Source organism: Amphibalanus amphitrite, unplaced genomic scaffold (assembly GCF_019059575.1).
Source record: "Amphibalanus amphitrite isolate SeventyFive unplaced genomic scaffold, NRLGWU_Aamphi_draft 000073F_arrow, whole genome shotgun sequence".
Taxonomy (NCBI): Eukaryota; Metazoa; Arthropoda; class Thecostraca; order Balanomorpha; family Balanidae; genus Amphibalanus; species Amphibalanus amphitrite.
In genome coordinates this window covers 1145491-1161978 of record NW_024881569.1, presented here as the reverse complement: position 1 = coordinate 1161978, position 16488 = coordinate 1145491, and the positions used below count along the sequence as shown (strand labels likewise).

At 48.2% G+C, this 16488-nt stretch overlaps 2 protein-coding genes across 4 annotated transcripts in view; one reads left to right on the top strand and one right to left on the bottom strand.

Annotated features, from left to right (window-relative positions):
• Positions 1–8987, bottom strand: part of LOC122379203 (poly [ADP-ribose] polymerase 1-like) — a 40937-nt gene extending 31950 nt beyond the window's left edge. The window contains exons 1-8 of one of the 2 annotated variants that reach the window (XM_043361200.1): positions 8853–8987; positions 6008–6126; positions 5708–5852; positions 5118–5263; positions 2584–2789; positions 2027–2225; positions 1398–1480; positions 169–527 (exon numbers count right to left, since the gene is read on the bottom strand). In XM_043361200.1, coding sequence (XP_043217135.1) covers positions 169–527; positions 1398–1480; positions 2027–2225; positions 2584–2789; positions 5118–5263; positions 5708–5852; positions 6008–6121 — 1252 coding nt within the window. In that variant the 5' untranslated portion in view covers positions 6122–6126; positions 8853–8987. The remainder of the gene's footprint in view (positions 1–168; positions 528–1397; positions 1481–2026; positions 2226–2583; positions 2790–5117; positions 5264–5707; positions 5853–6007; positions 6127–8852) is intronic. The other variant, XM_043361201.1, reaches the window with a different exon arrangement.
• Positions 8988–9054: 67 nt separating this feature from the next.
• LOC122379201 (histone acetyltransferase Tip60-like) lies at positions 9055–15899 on the top strand. 2 transcript variants are annotated; one of them, XM_043361196.1, is made up of 11 exons: positions 9094–9207; positions 10628–10685; positions 10878–10949; positions 11393–11526; positions 11864–12004; positions 12314–12529; positions 12660–12743; positions 12994–13318; positions 13630–13792; positions 15096–15312; positions 15354–15899. In XM_043361196.1, exons 1-10 carry the CDS (start codon positions 9157–9159, stop codon positions 15310–15312), a joined length of 1461 nt encoding a protein of 486 aa, XP_043217131.1. In that variant the 5' UTR covers positions 9094–9156; the 3' UTR covers positions 15354–15899. The 2 variants fall into 2 exon arrangements, with proteins under 2 accessions (XP_043217132.1, XP_043217131.1); XM_043361197.1 differs by having other exon boundaries at positions 9055–9207; positions 15096–15899.
• Positions 15900–16488: the final 589 nt, after the last annotated feature.

Here is a 16488-nt window from a genome sequence, read left to right as displayed (position 1 = left end):
TCAAAGCATGATATCAAACATTCAAACCATTGAACGTTCAAAGCATTTTGATAAAAATCATGTCAAACGTTCACATGAAACGTTTAACAGCAGGAAGTCTGGTCCAAGTTAGCCCATCGCACTCAGGGTCAGTGAAGCTGCCTGGCCACACTGCCATCTGCGACTCACCTTTTGTGCAGATAACCGCTGCCACATGGGCCGTCACCGACTTGGCCAGCTTGCCGCCCATCCTCTGCACCCGCTTCACGACCTCTTCATCAACATCCCCGGCCACCGCGAACGTCAGCTTGGTGAGCGGCGTGGCGTTCAGCTGGGCCTTCACCTTTTCCTGCTGCATGGTGGCCGACGTCTGCCCGAGATCCTCCATCAGACGGTCACCCAGCTTGCACTTGTAGCTGGCGAGGAACGGGTACTCTTCGGCTAGTTCTTTTGGAACTTTGAAGAGCCGCCGCTTGGGCACCTTCACCACGTTCGTGCATTTCGTCCATTCGGTGAGCTGGCCCACGCACTGGTACCCCACGCCACTCCTGGAGGGGGAGGGGGGGAGGGGCTGACGGCGGTGGCAGCGAGCACGCCTGACAAAACGTGACAGTGTTCATCCACATACGGCGTGATTATACCATGTAATGGAATCGCCCAATTACCTCCTAATGGGACCCCAAATTATGTACGATGTTATGCAACGACATTGTAGATGCTGATTGTCATCTTAAGCAGCGACGGGAAATTTTGCGAAACGCACAGAACAAACATAATTTCCCAGGTTAGGAAACGTCGCGTCTTTGAAAGCGTAGAATGCGAAAAGCAGTAGCATACCACAGGTATCGAATGGGATAAGTGCTTATATGTCCTAATATATACATACAGTCCTCTTACATTTCATATTGATCGCAAAGTTAACCTCCCAATTAATGAAGAGCTGTTCACAGCTGATAACGTAACGAGTCCATCCATTATATCAAAATATTTTCTATGACTAGGCAGCTCCACGCATGATATGATGAATATTGCTATCTTATTTCCTTACCCGCTGAAACAGGGACATTGCGGCAGAAAAAGAAAAGATACAAATACATTAAAATCAAAGAAAAGTAGATGCATCATATATCACAGCAATGACAGTTGAAACGTGACATTTGATGTTGGTAATAGTTAGGTCAATTACTGAACGAGTAGGATAAAATACGAATTGGACAAATTTTCATTCCTAATAATTTACCAACGATATCAAGATCTTAGTTATAACAGCACAAACGGGCACACCGCTAAATAAGCTAAACAAACAAATCACAAAGAACCTAAATGAAAGCAGAATAGGACACGGTTCTATCGTCTCGAGCCTCCCAGTGATCGCATGTCATCCCCGCCTGGCCCGTCCGGCCGCCCACGGGCCTTACCTGAACACCAGCTGTCCGTTCTTACAGAGGGGGCAGGGCAGCAGGGCGCCAAAGGCCATCCCGTCGGAGAGGCGGTCCAGCATCTGATCAGAAACGGAAGATGGAGACGCATTAGATCGATATTATGCCGTACATGTCGAAAACTAACAATTACTGGAGCAGACTAAGCCATGCAAGACTCAACAAATAAGAAACCTCGAGGGTGAAATCGATGGCGAGAATGACGAAAAGAGTTGCTTGCACGTTTGCATACTGAAAGTATGTACCTGATTTAACTGCACATCATTGAGCCGAACAAAGGCTAAGTACGGACAGTACGCGGTGTCATTTGGAACAAGCTCTACTTAGCGTCACACGTCAGCCCACCATCACGCACATTCTTATGGCAAAACTGCATTTACATAACCGCGTTTTTCCAGACAGCCGATAAAACAATATCCGATGAGACTCATCCAGAGACCAGATGTCAGTAATGTGATATCACCGTGACAGCAAAGTAAGTCTCTGTGATGTTAATGTCAAAAGAACTTATGTCCACAACAAACACGTCATACACAAAGCACATCTCTCGGATCGATCCGGGCCAAAATGGCCACCAGAGCAGCGGGTCAATCGGGAGGCCGCCTCACCCGCTCCGTGCCGCTGGGCACCTCCTGATCGTTCTCCTCCAGCAGCAGTTGCAGCTCCCGTTTCCCCAGCTTCTTCAGCTGGTCCCGGAACCCGAACACCAGCTGGCTCTGCTTCTTCAGCTTGGAGCGGTCCGGGCCCGCCTCCTCCTTCTTCGGCTTCTTGGAGGGTCCGTCCACGGCATCCTCGGCTGGCCTCTTACTGTGAACGCAGGCGCGGAACGCATAATTTAATTCGGGCCACAACTCACGGAAGTTCCTTGGTTATCACTATCCTCGAACTCGCCATGTGTCGAAAGATCAAGATGCAAATAAATATATGCACTCAGACATGCGTTTTGTGCCAATTGATTTCTGTCTTGCTTGCTCCTTGCAGTTAAATAAAGCTCTTTTAACGTTCTTTCGTAAAATGTTGTGAAAATAAATCCCCTTCCATTAGACAAAATACATCCGCCCGCCTCAATAAACAACATTCGTTCCAAACATCGTTCCCCACTTAGATCAAGCCACGTGGAATCATGATGCTCGTGCACAGCACATGGCAACTACCTTGTACTTACCCTTCGATTTTCTTCAGCTTGGCCTTCACCATCTGCTGGTCCTCCTTGGAGAGCGTCTTCAGACCCGGCATCTTGGCGCCCTCCTCGAAGAACTCGAGCGTCTCGCGATCTTTGACGAAGCAGTCTACGTGGTGCCAGCCCATGTACGGTCCGTAAGCGCGGGCCCGTTCAGAGTCGTACACCTTCTTACCGAGTCGCACCTCACCCTGAGAAAATACAGATAAGTAGTGAGCTCCACATACTCATATGATTTTTTTAGTTTGGTGTTGACAACACCGTAGACAATGCCAAATGACAATACCGTAGCTACTTCAAATACGCTATGCAAAACTACGAGACAAAATGAGTTACGCTAGCGGTTTAACCCTATTAGTGGCAGGCTCCTGGCTACCCCATATTAGTGGCAGAGGGGGGGGGGCTGTTTACGACCCCCCTTGATATCTCGAGATCTAACCGGCCGATTTTCAAAATTCAAACGGCATTCGATTTGGCTCAACGAGATCTACATTTCTAAAAAAAAAAAAATGTCAATAGGGTGGTAGAGGGGGGTAAAAACGGGCAAATTGCAGATACATTTTAGACTGTTTATCACGGCCAGGTTTCTGAACCAATCTTTACGCAACTTTTGCCGATCGATAGAGAATGAACCAGGAATTCACATGGATCCTAAAAATATGCATTTTCAAAAATCATAGGCGGATACAGATCATTGAGATTGGGGGTACACAAAAGTATAGTAAATAAGGTTTTTGTTGGTACTGTTTCTAAAAAGGGTGGCAATGGTCTTGTTATGTTACAATTTTCTTATGAGAGAACGACTAAAATTGTATTGGTCATGCATAGGCGGTGTCAGGGCACCTATGTTGGGAGGTAAAAAGTAACCCCCCTTTTTGGACGCCTGGATCCGCCTATTATAGCAAAAACGTGTCAAAAGAGGATGCACAATAACTTTGTATATGTTATCACATGATACCTTTCATTCACTGTTCGTAAAACTGGTGCATACAGTTATAATACATCAGCATCGTGATCTTCGCCCAAATGACTCGCTTCACGAATAGGACCCCCCAATTCCCAGTGCTCTGGAGCCGCCCCTGGTAAAGTTATGAACTTGAAATTTTCAGGGAATGTGCCCAATTTAGTTTTAGGAAAAGTCAGAAAATTTCAGCATCGTAGCTTCAGCGGTTTCGGAGATATTCCCGAAAAACCTGAGGGGTGGATAAAAACAGCCCCCCTGCCACTAACCCGCGACCGCCTGGGGGGGGGGGTCGGATCCGACCCCCCCTCCGTTTTTCTTGAATAACTCATGAAACGCTTGCGCTATCAACTTGAAACTTCGCATACCTTCTCCCCCATCAATTTGACGTCTCCTGTGCAATTTTTAAGAAAAAAATTTCAAAAATTTCTGAAATATATCGATTTTAGTGATGTAACTACATGGCGTTTTCAGTCAAAAAATGGTAAATGTTTAAAAAATCGCCAAAAATCGAGGTTTTAAGCAAATTGCAAATTAAGAACATGAAAAGACGCAGCTCAACGAGTTCTTTAAAATGGCTATCTCGGATTTTCCATAAAATGCGTTTTTCACCCCTAAAATTTCAAAAAACTATATTTTTTTGGAAAACAGCTAATAAAATCCAAAATTTTGAGAATTTCCAAAAAACCGGAATATATGTTATAGAGCTCTATTAGAACATTAGATGTCCCAAATTTCAACTTTCTATCTGGATTTTTGACCCCCAAATTGTAAAAAATAGCTCCAACATGCATAGGGCATGGTGACGTCATAAGCATTTTCGCGAATTAGAGGCACTTCTGAACATCGCATGTGAAAACAAATGGCACCACTAGATTCCTGGGACAAAGCTCGTCTAGAAAAGTGCATTTTTATGTCAAAAATAAAAAGTTGAAAAATTGACTTTTTTTCTTAGCCCTCGTTTAGTTATGTATGGTATAAACGATTTTTTATGCTTTCAATGCACACTTATCACCAGCACAGTGACTTGGGGTCACATATAAGTTATAACCATTACCATCGGATTTGGCGTGAAAAATAAGCCATAAAACATGTGTCGCACGCCCATGTAGCAGAAAGTGAAAACCGTGACCTTTCGTGACCTGACCTGACCTTGACCCGTACTTAGTATGACCCCTATACGCACATGGTACCTTCACTAGGTCTTTGAGGTCATTTGTGGTGAGTTTCGAGCAGCAGCTATTGATTCCGCTGTCCGTAAGCCTAATCATGCAAAACCCCTGAATTTGACCTTTGACCTGACCTTGACCCGAAAGTTGACCTCAATCTTAAAATCTTAAGAGTGCTTTGGGAAGGTCTCGTAGAGACCTTTCGAACGCCGCCTCGCGGGGCTCGATACGACCATTGGTTCTCGAGATAACAGGGGGGGGGTCGGATCCGACCCCCCCCCCAGGCTGATGTGGGTACGGAAATAGCCCAGGCGGTGCCGGGCTAATAGGGTTAATGGAATTTGGAAATGTAAAACAAAGTGTGTTATGATGTCAGTAGAGTACCATACCTTTAATATTTTCTCTTCGCACTTTCTGCACTTGGCGGCGCCGGATTTGGCGTACTCGGCGAGGAAGTCCTGCAGGGCCTGTTTTGTGGCCTTGGCTTTTGCTGCCTTGCTTGTTCCAGCTCCTGCATCGCCGGTGGCTCCGCCCGCTGTACAGGAAGCAATGCGTCAAATTCCTGGTAAGATAGACTGAACGTAGGCTTCCCGACCAGTCCTGGCCGTTTTTATGGAAGGTGGGCTTCACCGTATCGACCACAGTGTGAATGGGTGCTAGACCACTCATCCCCACTACGAAATAGTCGTATCCTTCGTGGCACCATCCATCTTCGCAGCCAACTGCATCGTTACCCTGCTTTCATAGTCAGGAGGAAGCTTAACTAATGAACATAACGTTACCAATAAGTTTGCATTTCAATAGCTATCGACCAATGATATAAAAAAATGTCATGGGTGAATTAGATTGAACTAAAAGATATTTACTGTTTTCTGCGTATATTTTACAAAGACTATACGTTCAGCAAAGATAAATACATTCAACCACATTCGAGGGACGCCTGATTATCAGAGACGCCGGTGCCCGGCAGTCAACTTACCTCCAATCTTCGCCCTGATTTTCTCCTGATCTTCGAACCTCAGCGATTCGAAATGTCCGATATCGGCAACAGCTTTCGGCTTTTGCTTCTCAAAGAAGCATGAGAAATGGTACCATTTCGCCATTTTGCCGTCGAAGAATGGTGACTGAAAAGAGAGCACAAAATTAGCCGATACAAGTTAGAAGCAATACGATAAAGCACACACCACTGTAATAATGATGTCACTTAATATAACCCAAGAGGTAATTGTGGATTTATTTACATAAACATTGTTCGAGCAAAGAGAAAACGTCGTCCTACCTGCACCATTGCAGCCATGCGCAGCGTGTCCTTGGCGATGTTGCCCTTGCATCCTTTGCAGCCGGCCCGACCCGACTTGGAGTACTCGGCGCGGAATGGCAGGTCGTCCGACATAGTCTCTGTAACAAGATAATTGGGGTGTTAGGACGGGTATGGCAGAACCGATGGCTACAGCAATGCACGGGTGGAAAAGGTACACACGGGAAGAGGATTGGTGGGGAGTCGCGAAGAACCCTCATTAGTTCGCGCGTGAAAATAAAAAATTCAACTTTTCATGGTGGCGATGAGTGGCCTCCTAGCGCCCTTTCACACAATGAACACTCAACACGGCGAGCCTACCTCCCGTACACACGGCAAAGGCTGCCCGGGGAGTCACAACACCGGTAAATTGGCGTATAACCACCCCTTCCGTAGGAATATCAAAGGTGCGCACCGTTTTCCGTTAAGCACACGGTAAAACGCAACATCCGCAGTCGCACCCAGGCCATGGCAAGATTTGGTAGTGGGTGGAGGCAGTGACACAGACCCGACGTCGCCATGCCACCTCGTCGGAACCATCAAACTCTGAATTAGTTAATGGGTAGTAACGGTGACATCGATGTCCCCAACGATCGTCGATGTTATCAATGACGCTCCTCCCTTCGCCGTACAGAGCTGGGGCAAGTTGTGGGCGCAATGCGTATGACAAGGGGTCTTGGATTAATGAAGCCACCACTGCCACATCACTATTCTGGCACCCAGCATTGTCCCATGTCCTACATATGATGCACCCCCCCCCCCCCCCATCCGATTCATCTGTAGAAACAGGTTGGGGACCACACTGCTGTTTAGTGGTAAAGTGAGAAGGCTGCTGACTAACCAGCAGTTTTCAGAGCTACTGCTTGAACAAGGAAATGAGCCAAGCAGTAGAGATCAGGATCTCTTTATTGCCATTGATCCCTAGGCCTTGTACATTGGAGCAATATTAGACATAAGTTATATAGGTACCTACTTCACATGGGATCCAAATAAAGGTTTTCCAAGTTCTAAAACTCCAGACTCTCCTATCTTACATGATGCTGTGAAAACTTTTTCTGCTGTATTTTTTTTCTCCATAATTGTGGATGCAGTGGGTAAGAAAGCCCTTTGGAGTCTGCCCATGATTTTATTATCAGATAAAAAAGATGCTACTACTTTAATTTATGAAATGGACCATTGTAGGCAATAACAATTTTCCATTTAATTGGGTTTAACGGTCATGAACATTTTCATTTGAATCAAATGATCTTCAGGAAATTTGGCAGACATGCATGTATCCAAGAACTGATTCTGTGATCACATGAGATCTGGTGACAAACCATGAACTTGCTATATGACCTGTGTGGCTCCCAGTTCCACACAGCACACAACCCCTGAACCATGATCAGATAAAGATCCACATCAATTCCAATTGAGATCACAGACTTGAATCAGGGCACTTTGAGCTGTGATCTCAGTCACCATTGGATGACTAACAGAACAAAATTGAAATCAACAAACAGAACACAACTTTTGGGGAGCATGCTCCCCAGCCTCACATTGGTAGGGAATCAGGTTCATTATGTGAGGCATATAATTTAGCAATGCCAGAAAGTTACTTTTTCCATAAATCAATATCAGAAAACTGACAGCATGCTTATAATAAGAGACACATGACAACATCCATTTCCAAAAATCATGCCCAGTTCAGGCATTAGCTGATTGAAACTACCATTAGGTAAACATAGGATTAGACTCTAGATTCATGCACTGGTGTCAAGAATACAACCTCATGTAACTTAAACTGCTCCTTATGCAATACTTTGTCTGCTCACCAGTAGATCCTAGAGGGGTTCATATTGGACAAGTACCTATTCTGCACTCAGCTCTTCTTCAGAGCCCAAAATTAATGGTTTGTTTCCCTCTCATAAAGCTTAACAGTTTGCTCTAAACTATAATGTCTAAATTGCACAGCAGTGCATTAGCAAGCAAAATGGGAACAGTTCAGGGAAATCTGACAAAATTTATGGGGAGTAGGTATTCAGCAGTATGCTAATTGCTAGCCACATAGCTCAGCTGTAGGTGTAGCACTGGAGTCTCTGCGGTGAGAGCATAGGTCCTGTTGCAAAAATCAGCAGCATGAGGTGCAACACTCGACAGGCACTCAATGTTTCAGCTTATGAGGCTGCTCCTGACATGTTGCGATTGCTGGCAGGCCACAGCGAATAAAAACAGGCGAAGGGACCCACCATTCCAACGTGCAGCTATTGACATTTCTATAACTTGAAATGGACTCTAAATTCTGCCATATAGACTATAGGTATTGCATGATCAGAGGGTTCAGGGCAGGCCGCAGGGTCAAGAAGGCCCTGTCCTTATAAAGTCTTCCATTCAAAAGGTTCAGAATTGATTTTTCATTAAAAAAGTATGCCCATGCCCCAGCATCAGCATAAAAACCCAACCACCTTTCTCATCTGGAACCACTATGGTTATTGGTTACCTTGATATATTGCAATATATTACAAATATATTCTAAGAAACCTTCTATCTATAACCAGGGCTGCGGAGTCGATGGATTTTCGGCGACTCCGACTCCGACTCCGACTCCGGCTTTCGAAAACCAGCTCCGACTCCGACTCCGGGCAGAATTGTCGACTCCGACCGACTCCAACTCCCGACTCCGACTCCGCAGACCTAGCAGGGATGCGGAGTCGACAGATTTTCGGTGACTCCGACTCCGACTCCGGCTCGGGTTTCTAAAATCGACTCCGACTCCGGTCACAACTGTCGACTCCGACCGACTCCGATCCGACTCCAACTCCGACTCCGCAGCCCTGTCTATAACTACCTTTTATCGCAACGCAGCGAAGTCGTCCTGAGAATTCACACCGACAGTCGCTTGCAATTCGTCGTCAACGACGCGACGCAACGTGCCGGGACCCGCGGTCGCGGTGGCGCGCAAAAGGAACATCAACTGCTAGTGACATCTAGCGTGATAATTTTTAACAATGAAACCTTCATATTTGTGAAGGTTTTCCTCTGCTGTAGCAAAATTACTTTACGTTTTTCGGCAAAATTTGAGACGCCACAAATTGCTGCCAAATCTGCAACCCTTGAGAGCTCTAATAAATATTTTGTTTTGGCGGTTGCCCATGAAAATGTCAAGTGTCCCCGACGGGGAAGATTTGATAAAAGACTCAGTGGTATGTTTTTTGATGATGTCCTATTGCTTTTATCAAGTGCTTCATATAAAGGCGTGGTATTTCTTGCGCCATTATTGTATTTTGGTTGTTTTTTATTTCATATTTAAATTTTTAACACTTAAAACAAATTTATTTGATTTAATTTGCCAAGATGTTCTACCTAATTGATGTCGATCCATCAATATCTTCTCTTACCTTATCTGATATTCAAGCTGAAAGCTGCATTTGGCATGCAAGATTCCCATCTCGTCAAACATTTTTTGCAGTGTGATAGTCATATCCTGGACTGGAATGTGGCAGGGGACTGAGAAGTGAGAGCTGACTGGATTGAAATTGGTTACCTAACCTTACCTTAGCTTTGTGGTGATCGGGATTAAAAAGGCCACTTGGCCTGGGGATTCCGCTTTCATTGAGCCCATATCGGGATACCAGCTTAGGCTCTCAGGGATAGGGGGTGTCATACATGATTTCACCCCAATGCTTGTCCAGCCTGGCCTTGAACTGGTTGACAGACTGTGCCATGACCACTGCACTCTGCAGGGAGTTCCAGTTGTTTACCACCCTGGAGCTGAATGCTTTTCTGTAGAACCAGTAAAACGCCTTTTGGGCGACCAACGGAGCGAGCGAGAGGATGGGCCTTGCACGTGCGAAATTTCGAGGGGGTACCTCCAACTGACTTGTGCACGGCACCCTACTAACCGGTCTCTAGCGATGTGCCAAATTTGAGCACAATCGGCCCAGCCGTTCTCGAGATCTGGAAGCGGCACCCTGCACGTGCGCACGTGCAAAATGGGTCCCAACTGACTTGTGCACGGCACCCTACTAACTGGTCCCTAACCGTGTACCAAATTTGAGCGCCATCGGCCCAGCCGTTCTCGAGATCTGGAAACGACCCCTGCACGTGCGCACGTGCAGCAGCACCCCAACCCTAACACATGCAGATGAATTATCTGATGGAGACCTAACTGTGTACCGAGTTTCAATTCAATCGGCCCAGCCGTTGTGCCGTTATTGAGGTTGCAATTTTGGGGGTTCTTAAAAAATGTCCAACTTTACCACGCGCCACGTGCGGTGGTTGGCAAGAACGCATGGTGGCCATCACACCACAGAACTTTTACGTCCAAGTGAATTCAGTAAAGAAGACCGCTTGTCAATCGGATGTCCCGTTCCTAAGATATTAGCTTTTGAAGAGCGTCCCCACGGCCGGCCGGCCGGCCGGCCGCTCATACTCAGAAATTTCCGTTATTCTACGTAAGACTCCGCTCGCTTCGCTCGCTCCGTAATCAACCTGTAGGAGATCCTTGTAGGTGATTGTTAGAAGCAGAGTTTGGTTAGTGGGAAACTCACTACCTACCTACTTGGCTATTTAAGATGACCATATTTTCCCAACTTAGAGATTTCACCACCAATTTGTTTCCAGGCATCTGTGGTGGAAGGATGTCAACTACCAGTTCATATGCTGAAGACAGATGAATGGCGTAAGTAGTTTACTGAACATTATCAACTGTCACACTGCTTTGTTGTTGTGTCATGCCACTGAGACATCAACTGAGCTATGCACATGGTCCTTTCCTGTCTCATGGTCCCTCTCATGGTCTTCCTGGCTCCTTGTGGCCTCTTTGCATCTGTCTGTTTCTATGCCCACTGACTGAATGCTGCCCCTGCCACAGCTCTGGCTGAGATTGTCAGCATCAAGGAGGAGGATGATGGACGACTCATCTTCTATGTCCACTATATTGACTGTGAGTATGGCTAGGCAGGATAGGTGGTGACCACTGCTGTAGGTGGGGACTCTTGACTGTCCTAGGATGGTTATGTACTAGAGGTTACTACTGCTGTGCTACTGCTATCATTTTTATAGCTGTATATGAATGTTGTTTCATTTGATTGACACGAGAATGCAAATTTTTGAGTGGGAAACCAGCCTTTGTGTCTGGCTTAAGCTCTGTTAGCTTTTTTCTTCTCTGAAACACTTGAATGTTAAGTGCCAATTTAAACCATTTTTGTTAATTTGGTTTAATCTTTGTTGAACAGTATGCACACTTATTGTTACCGATGCCAATAATCACTCAATCAGTGAGCGAAATGGCAGTTGAGTCATCATTCGAGCCGGTGTCTCGTCACTCGTACCGACTAGCCCCCACTCGACACTGCCGGAGTCATATTCCCCGACATTTCTCCACAGACAACAAACGGCTGGATGAGTGGGTGGGCGAGGAGAGGCTGGACCTGCGGCGCATCCAGTTCCCGCGCAAGGACAAGGATGCGCCTACCACCACCACCCAGTGCACCACGACCGGCCTCAATACGCCGAAAAAGGTGACAGACCGACGGAAGAGTGGATCGTAAGACTTCCGAAACGACTGCACTGTGGGCTTTTTGTCTTATCGTATGTTTATAATTTGAAGTAAGTTTCACTGAGTGTGTTTGTGTGGGTTCGCTTCTCTAGCTCAGTCTCTGTTCATTTCGTCATTCTCGACTAGGCAGTCTTATACCAACCAATCCACAAACAATGGTATGCTCCTTTGCGATGGTGCTGGTAATGACATGCTCCCTATGGTTTACCATATCGTCTCCACATCCACGACTGACGCTGACCCTCGCCACCCGTCGGTGAGACCAGCCGCTGACCAGCGTTTCCCGTTACGACCATCAGAAGGAGCCACAGAGCACCAAGCCGTCTCGCTCCGGGTCTCCGATCAACTCACCGGACCCGCTGGCCGCACCGAACGTGCTCTCTGCCGCTCTGCTGCGGAAAAAGACCACGCAGAAACGCAAGATGTCGTCCACCGAGGAGGTAGGTAAACCAGCCGTAGAAATTGCATGTAAAGGTGTTCTGCTGGTGCTGGGAAGGTGTAGCTTGAAGGGTTATGGAGCGTGTTCTTTGTGATATATTTATTTGCTTTGTGGTAGACAGTAGTTATGAAAGTCTGTTCTGTTCACTCATGTCTTCTGTTCCAACAAGCGTGCCCTTCCCAAGCGAGTTCCCCACCCGAACCAGTGCGTTCTCTGCTCGCAGTCTGAGCCTTTGTGTGTGTACGTCTGCCGCCAGTGCGTTCTATAAGCTTGGTCCCATTGTCTAAGCCATGCGTTCTTTGTCCGCCAGCTGACACAGCCGGTGGTCAAGTCGGAGCGGCGAGAGAGCACAGCGGCCGCCTCAGACGCCGGGGTCCCCGAGCCCGGAGAGCCGGGGTCCGTGGTGCCTCGCACCGGCAGCATGGCCGTCCATCAGGACGACGTGGTAACGCGCGTCAAAAACGTCCAGATGATCGAGCTGGGCAAGCACCGCATCAAGCCCTGGTACTTCGCGCCCTACCCTCAGGTAGGTCACAGACGCAGGTACGCCGCACGCCGGTTCATTGAGTAATGAAAGCTCTGTGTAATAGCATGTGCACATTGTTTGATGTTTAAATTTGATGCTCGGTTGTGATCGTGCATTTGTGTCGTTTCAGGAAATGACCAAAATGGGATGCATCTACCTCTGTGAATTCTGCCTCGCGTACAGGAAAAGCTCAAAATGCTTAGAAAGGCACATCGTAAGTACAATGTTCATGGTATTTTGTGGAAGCTTGGATGAACATTGAATTAACGAATTGACGGCTAGACAGTTGGGTTGGTTGTCATTTACTTTTTGCTACAACCTTTCTTAGTCTCATGCTTTAATTAAATGTTAAATCGTTTGCCCCGCTGAGTCAGCCTCTATTTCCCGTCGCTCACCGGAAAGCTAGACGACCAAATTTTCTTTTTCAACTGTGCTTTCATTAATTCCCTAACTTCGATCCTCAGAAAAAGTGCAAGCTAAAACATCCACCGGGCGACGAGATCTACCGGAAGAACACCATCTCGTTTTTCGAGGTGGACGGCCGCAAGAACAAAGTGTACGCCCAGAACCTGTGCCTGCTCGCAAAGCTATTTCTCGACCACAAGACATTATACTACGACACAGACCCGTTCCTGTTCTATGTGATGACCGAGTGCGACAGTAGGGGGAACCACATCGTGGGCTACTTCAGCAAGGAGAAGGAGTCGACCGAGGACTACAACGTGGCCTGCATCCTGGCGCTGCCGCCCTACCAGCGCAAGGGCTACGGCCGGCTGCTCATCGAGTTCAGTGAGTCAGGACCGGAGCTGACAGAGGCGACGAAAAACTGTAACTTGGTGACCACATATGCTTAGCATTTATCAGCCACGTTGATGGAACTGCGAACACATACGGCCTACTAAGTGATACGTTTCCTTTGTGGCCTCGGTATGACATTCTTGCTCATATTATTCGGTGTATTTAGCCTCGGGCTGACCGTGAGGTTGATCACGACGAAGCGATTGGTTCCCTCGCGTGAATTTGGAATGATACCATGCCAATCGATGTGCTATGTTCCTGTTTGGGCCCCTCCGTACGCTAACCGCTCGCACCCCCGCCAGGTTACGCGCTGTCCAAGTTTGAGGGCAAGACGGGCTCGCCAGAGAAGCCTCTCTCGGACCTGGGTCTACTGTCGTACCGCAGCTACTGGTCCCAGGCGATTCTCGACCTGCTCATCAACACAAAGCCGCTCGAGGGTCAGGAGACGCCGCAGATCACCATCAGGTGCGGACGGGATGGAATGCTGGATGGTCGGGTTGCTTAAACCACGTGCTGAGAGGATATGGGATTTGGGTCAATATGTGCTTGAAAAACTCGTGTTCGATTTTAGCCCGCGCACCGACGGGGGGGGCGGATATCCGCCCCCCCTGAGGTTTTTCGCGAATAGCGGGAAAACCGTGGCGCGTAGCGCCGCGAAATTTGGTATGACTATAACCTCATCAATTTTACACATGGTGTGCAAGTTTGAACCTCCTACCTTTTAAGGTCAGGTCACCAGGTCACTTTGAATGACCCAACCTCAAGTCACTTTTTTGCAACTTTGTCACCGTGCCAGAGCTACAGTAGATGTCGGAGGCCTTTGAAAGTCGCAGGACATTATTAGGTCATTAGTAGCTACAATTTGTATATCTCGGAATTTTGATATCGGTGACCTAAGGTCAGGTCAATTTCGCGACCTCCCCATTATAAGTCAATGGGGGAAAAATCAACTCCCTGTTTTTACCACTAAAACGGGTCGGAATGGCCCCATATACCATACATGACTTCATATACGATCATCCTTCACTACCTTGAGGTCTGTTTTGCTGTTGGGCAGCTGTGAGGTCATGTGACGTCATCAAAGGTCACCAAAGGTTTTTGGCCAATAACTCCGTACAGGAACAAGATACAGACGCGTGGATGGTCTCATTGTGTTCAGCTCGTCAAGACGCATCGAATGATATACATGATGACCTCGAGGTCACGTGACCTGAGGTCAACCTTTGACCTTGACCTTTCGAGGTCAACATATATATCATTCGATGCGGATTGACGAGAGGATCACGATGATGCCCTTAGTTTGTTCCTATCTTGACTAATTCGAAAGTTATTCGAGAAAAACTCTCCATTTCTAGCGCCGCCATTTTGACTTTTTCGACCCCTGTGACGTCATCTTTGACCTGACCTGAAAATGACCTTAGTAAAAATTGTAGATCTTGGCCGTGCGTATCCGATGCCGTTTACCGCTTGTCGCTATCTTGCTTCGTTCTCGAGATCTCAGGGGGGGGGCGGTCATCCGCCCCCCCCCCGTCGGTGCGAAGTTGGCGCAGACCCCCGTCGGTGCGCGGGTTAGGACGAAAAAATATGGCTAGAATCAGCTTTTGCTGTTCCCGGAATCCCGTATTTTTTTACTAGCTGTTTTGTTCTAAGTTTACGCCGCCACTCAGTGCGCTGAATAGTGAACACCTCTGCGCACGACAGATCTGCCGCAAACTGACTCGGCGTATCCTCAATATGTCCCTGACGCGCCTGCACGTTTTGCCGACAGCGAGATCTCGGAACTGACCAGCATCAAGAAAGACGACGTGATCTCGACACTACAATGGCTGAACCTGATCCACTACTACAAGGGACAGTACATCATCACGCTCAACAAGGAACTCATCAAGACACACCTGCGCAGCATGAGCAAACGCTCGCGCACCATCGACGCCAAGGGCCTACACTGGACGCCGCGCGACTGGTCCAAGCGCGGCAAATGGTGACGCCGGCCGGCGGCGGCGGCGCACGCTGCCGCCCACGCCGCCGCCGCCGCCGCCGCCGCCGCCGCCACTGAGGATGACGATGACGATGATACGGGCGACTGACGACCGATGACGGAGGGCCGCTCGGAAGGTGCAGGACGTCCGGAGGCTCAGTGATGGTGTGTGAAGGCCCGAGGCTGGACGGCTCAAAGGCCAGCGGGCGTGCCAAGTGGTCTGTTTCCTAAGTTGGGAGTGTACCGAGCGGTGGCGAAGTCGGAGGGCGGTGGGGTATTTGAGGGGGTCACGGGGAGGTGTGTGGGGGCTGGTGAATGCCAGGCGCCGAGCAAGCAGAGGTCTGTCGACTAAATTACGGCGTTGCCGAGCCCCGGACTGCCGCGTCACAGAGCCTGGGTAACCGCCGCGGACCTGTGACTGCATGTGACTCAGACATTACTGTAACGTGACGAGACCGACTGGAATCCGACATACGGATTGTGATATCAGACGAGAAGGCTCCGCACGGCGTCGTCGGGGCGACATCTTTGCTGCCAACACTGTGTGATGCTGCGCTGCCGACGTTATTTTCAATACAGCTTTCGCAAGCGTCACTGCAACCTGTCAGGAGGGGTGTGTTGGATGTCTCCAAGGGTGACAAGTGACGACTGGCGAGAGGGTACGCAGGGAAGCTTCGTGCGAGCTTGAATCATGTTGTCTCTTCCTTTCCCTGTTGTCCTCGTTCCTTACAGATCATTTGCGGGCTCTGAATGATAGCGGAAGACAGGATCGCCAAGTCGGCATGTCGCCTACTGTATCTGTATGGGACAATATTTGCCCAGCAAATGAATTCGACGTGGACACATCTTTTGCGACACGAATCGATAGACTGATTTTTCTAAAGTCTGGTCCACGTCACAAGCACCCGTTAGCGCTCAAGGAACTTGCTACGAACGGAAACTGATCCGGCCCAGTTCGATCGTACCGTCTAATTCCTTCCCAAAGTCGATTGATTTCCGACTCCCGGTGCGGTGGGGAGAGCCCTGGCTCGATTCAGAACCACTGACTGGGGAAGACTGGGGAATACTCGACCACTGACTAGGGAAGTCGACGGTTGACTCCGGATCAGCCGCAGCCAAGCTGTGCCAGGAGCGGGATGAGTCGCAGCCGGTTATGAGAAATATATTCACTTTGGCTTCTTTT

What these genes read in the sequence shown, in the direction of transcription:
- LOC122379201 (XM_043361197.1), top strand. Translation starts at nt 9,157, where the DNA reads ATGAAAATGTCAAGTGTCCCCGACGGGGAAGATTTGATAAAAGACTCA. An exon ending in GCCTCAATACGCCGAAAAAG is followed by an intron (nt 11,527 to 11,863) that starts GTGACAGACCGA and finishes TACGACCATCAG; the next exon opens with AAGGAGCCACAGAGCACCAA. An exon ending in AGATGTCGTCCACCGAGGAG is followed by an intron (nt 12,005 to 12,313) that starts GTAGGTAAACCA and finishes TTTGTCCGCCAG; the next exon opens with CTGACACAGCCGGTGGTCAA.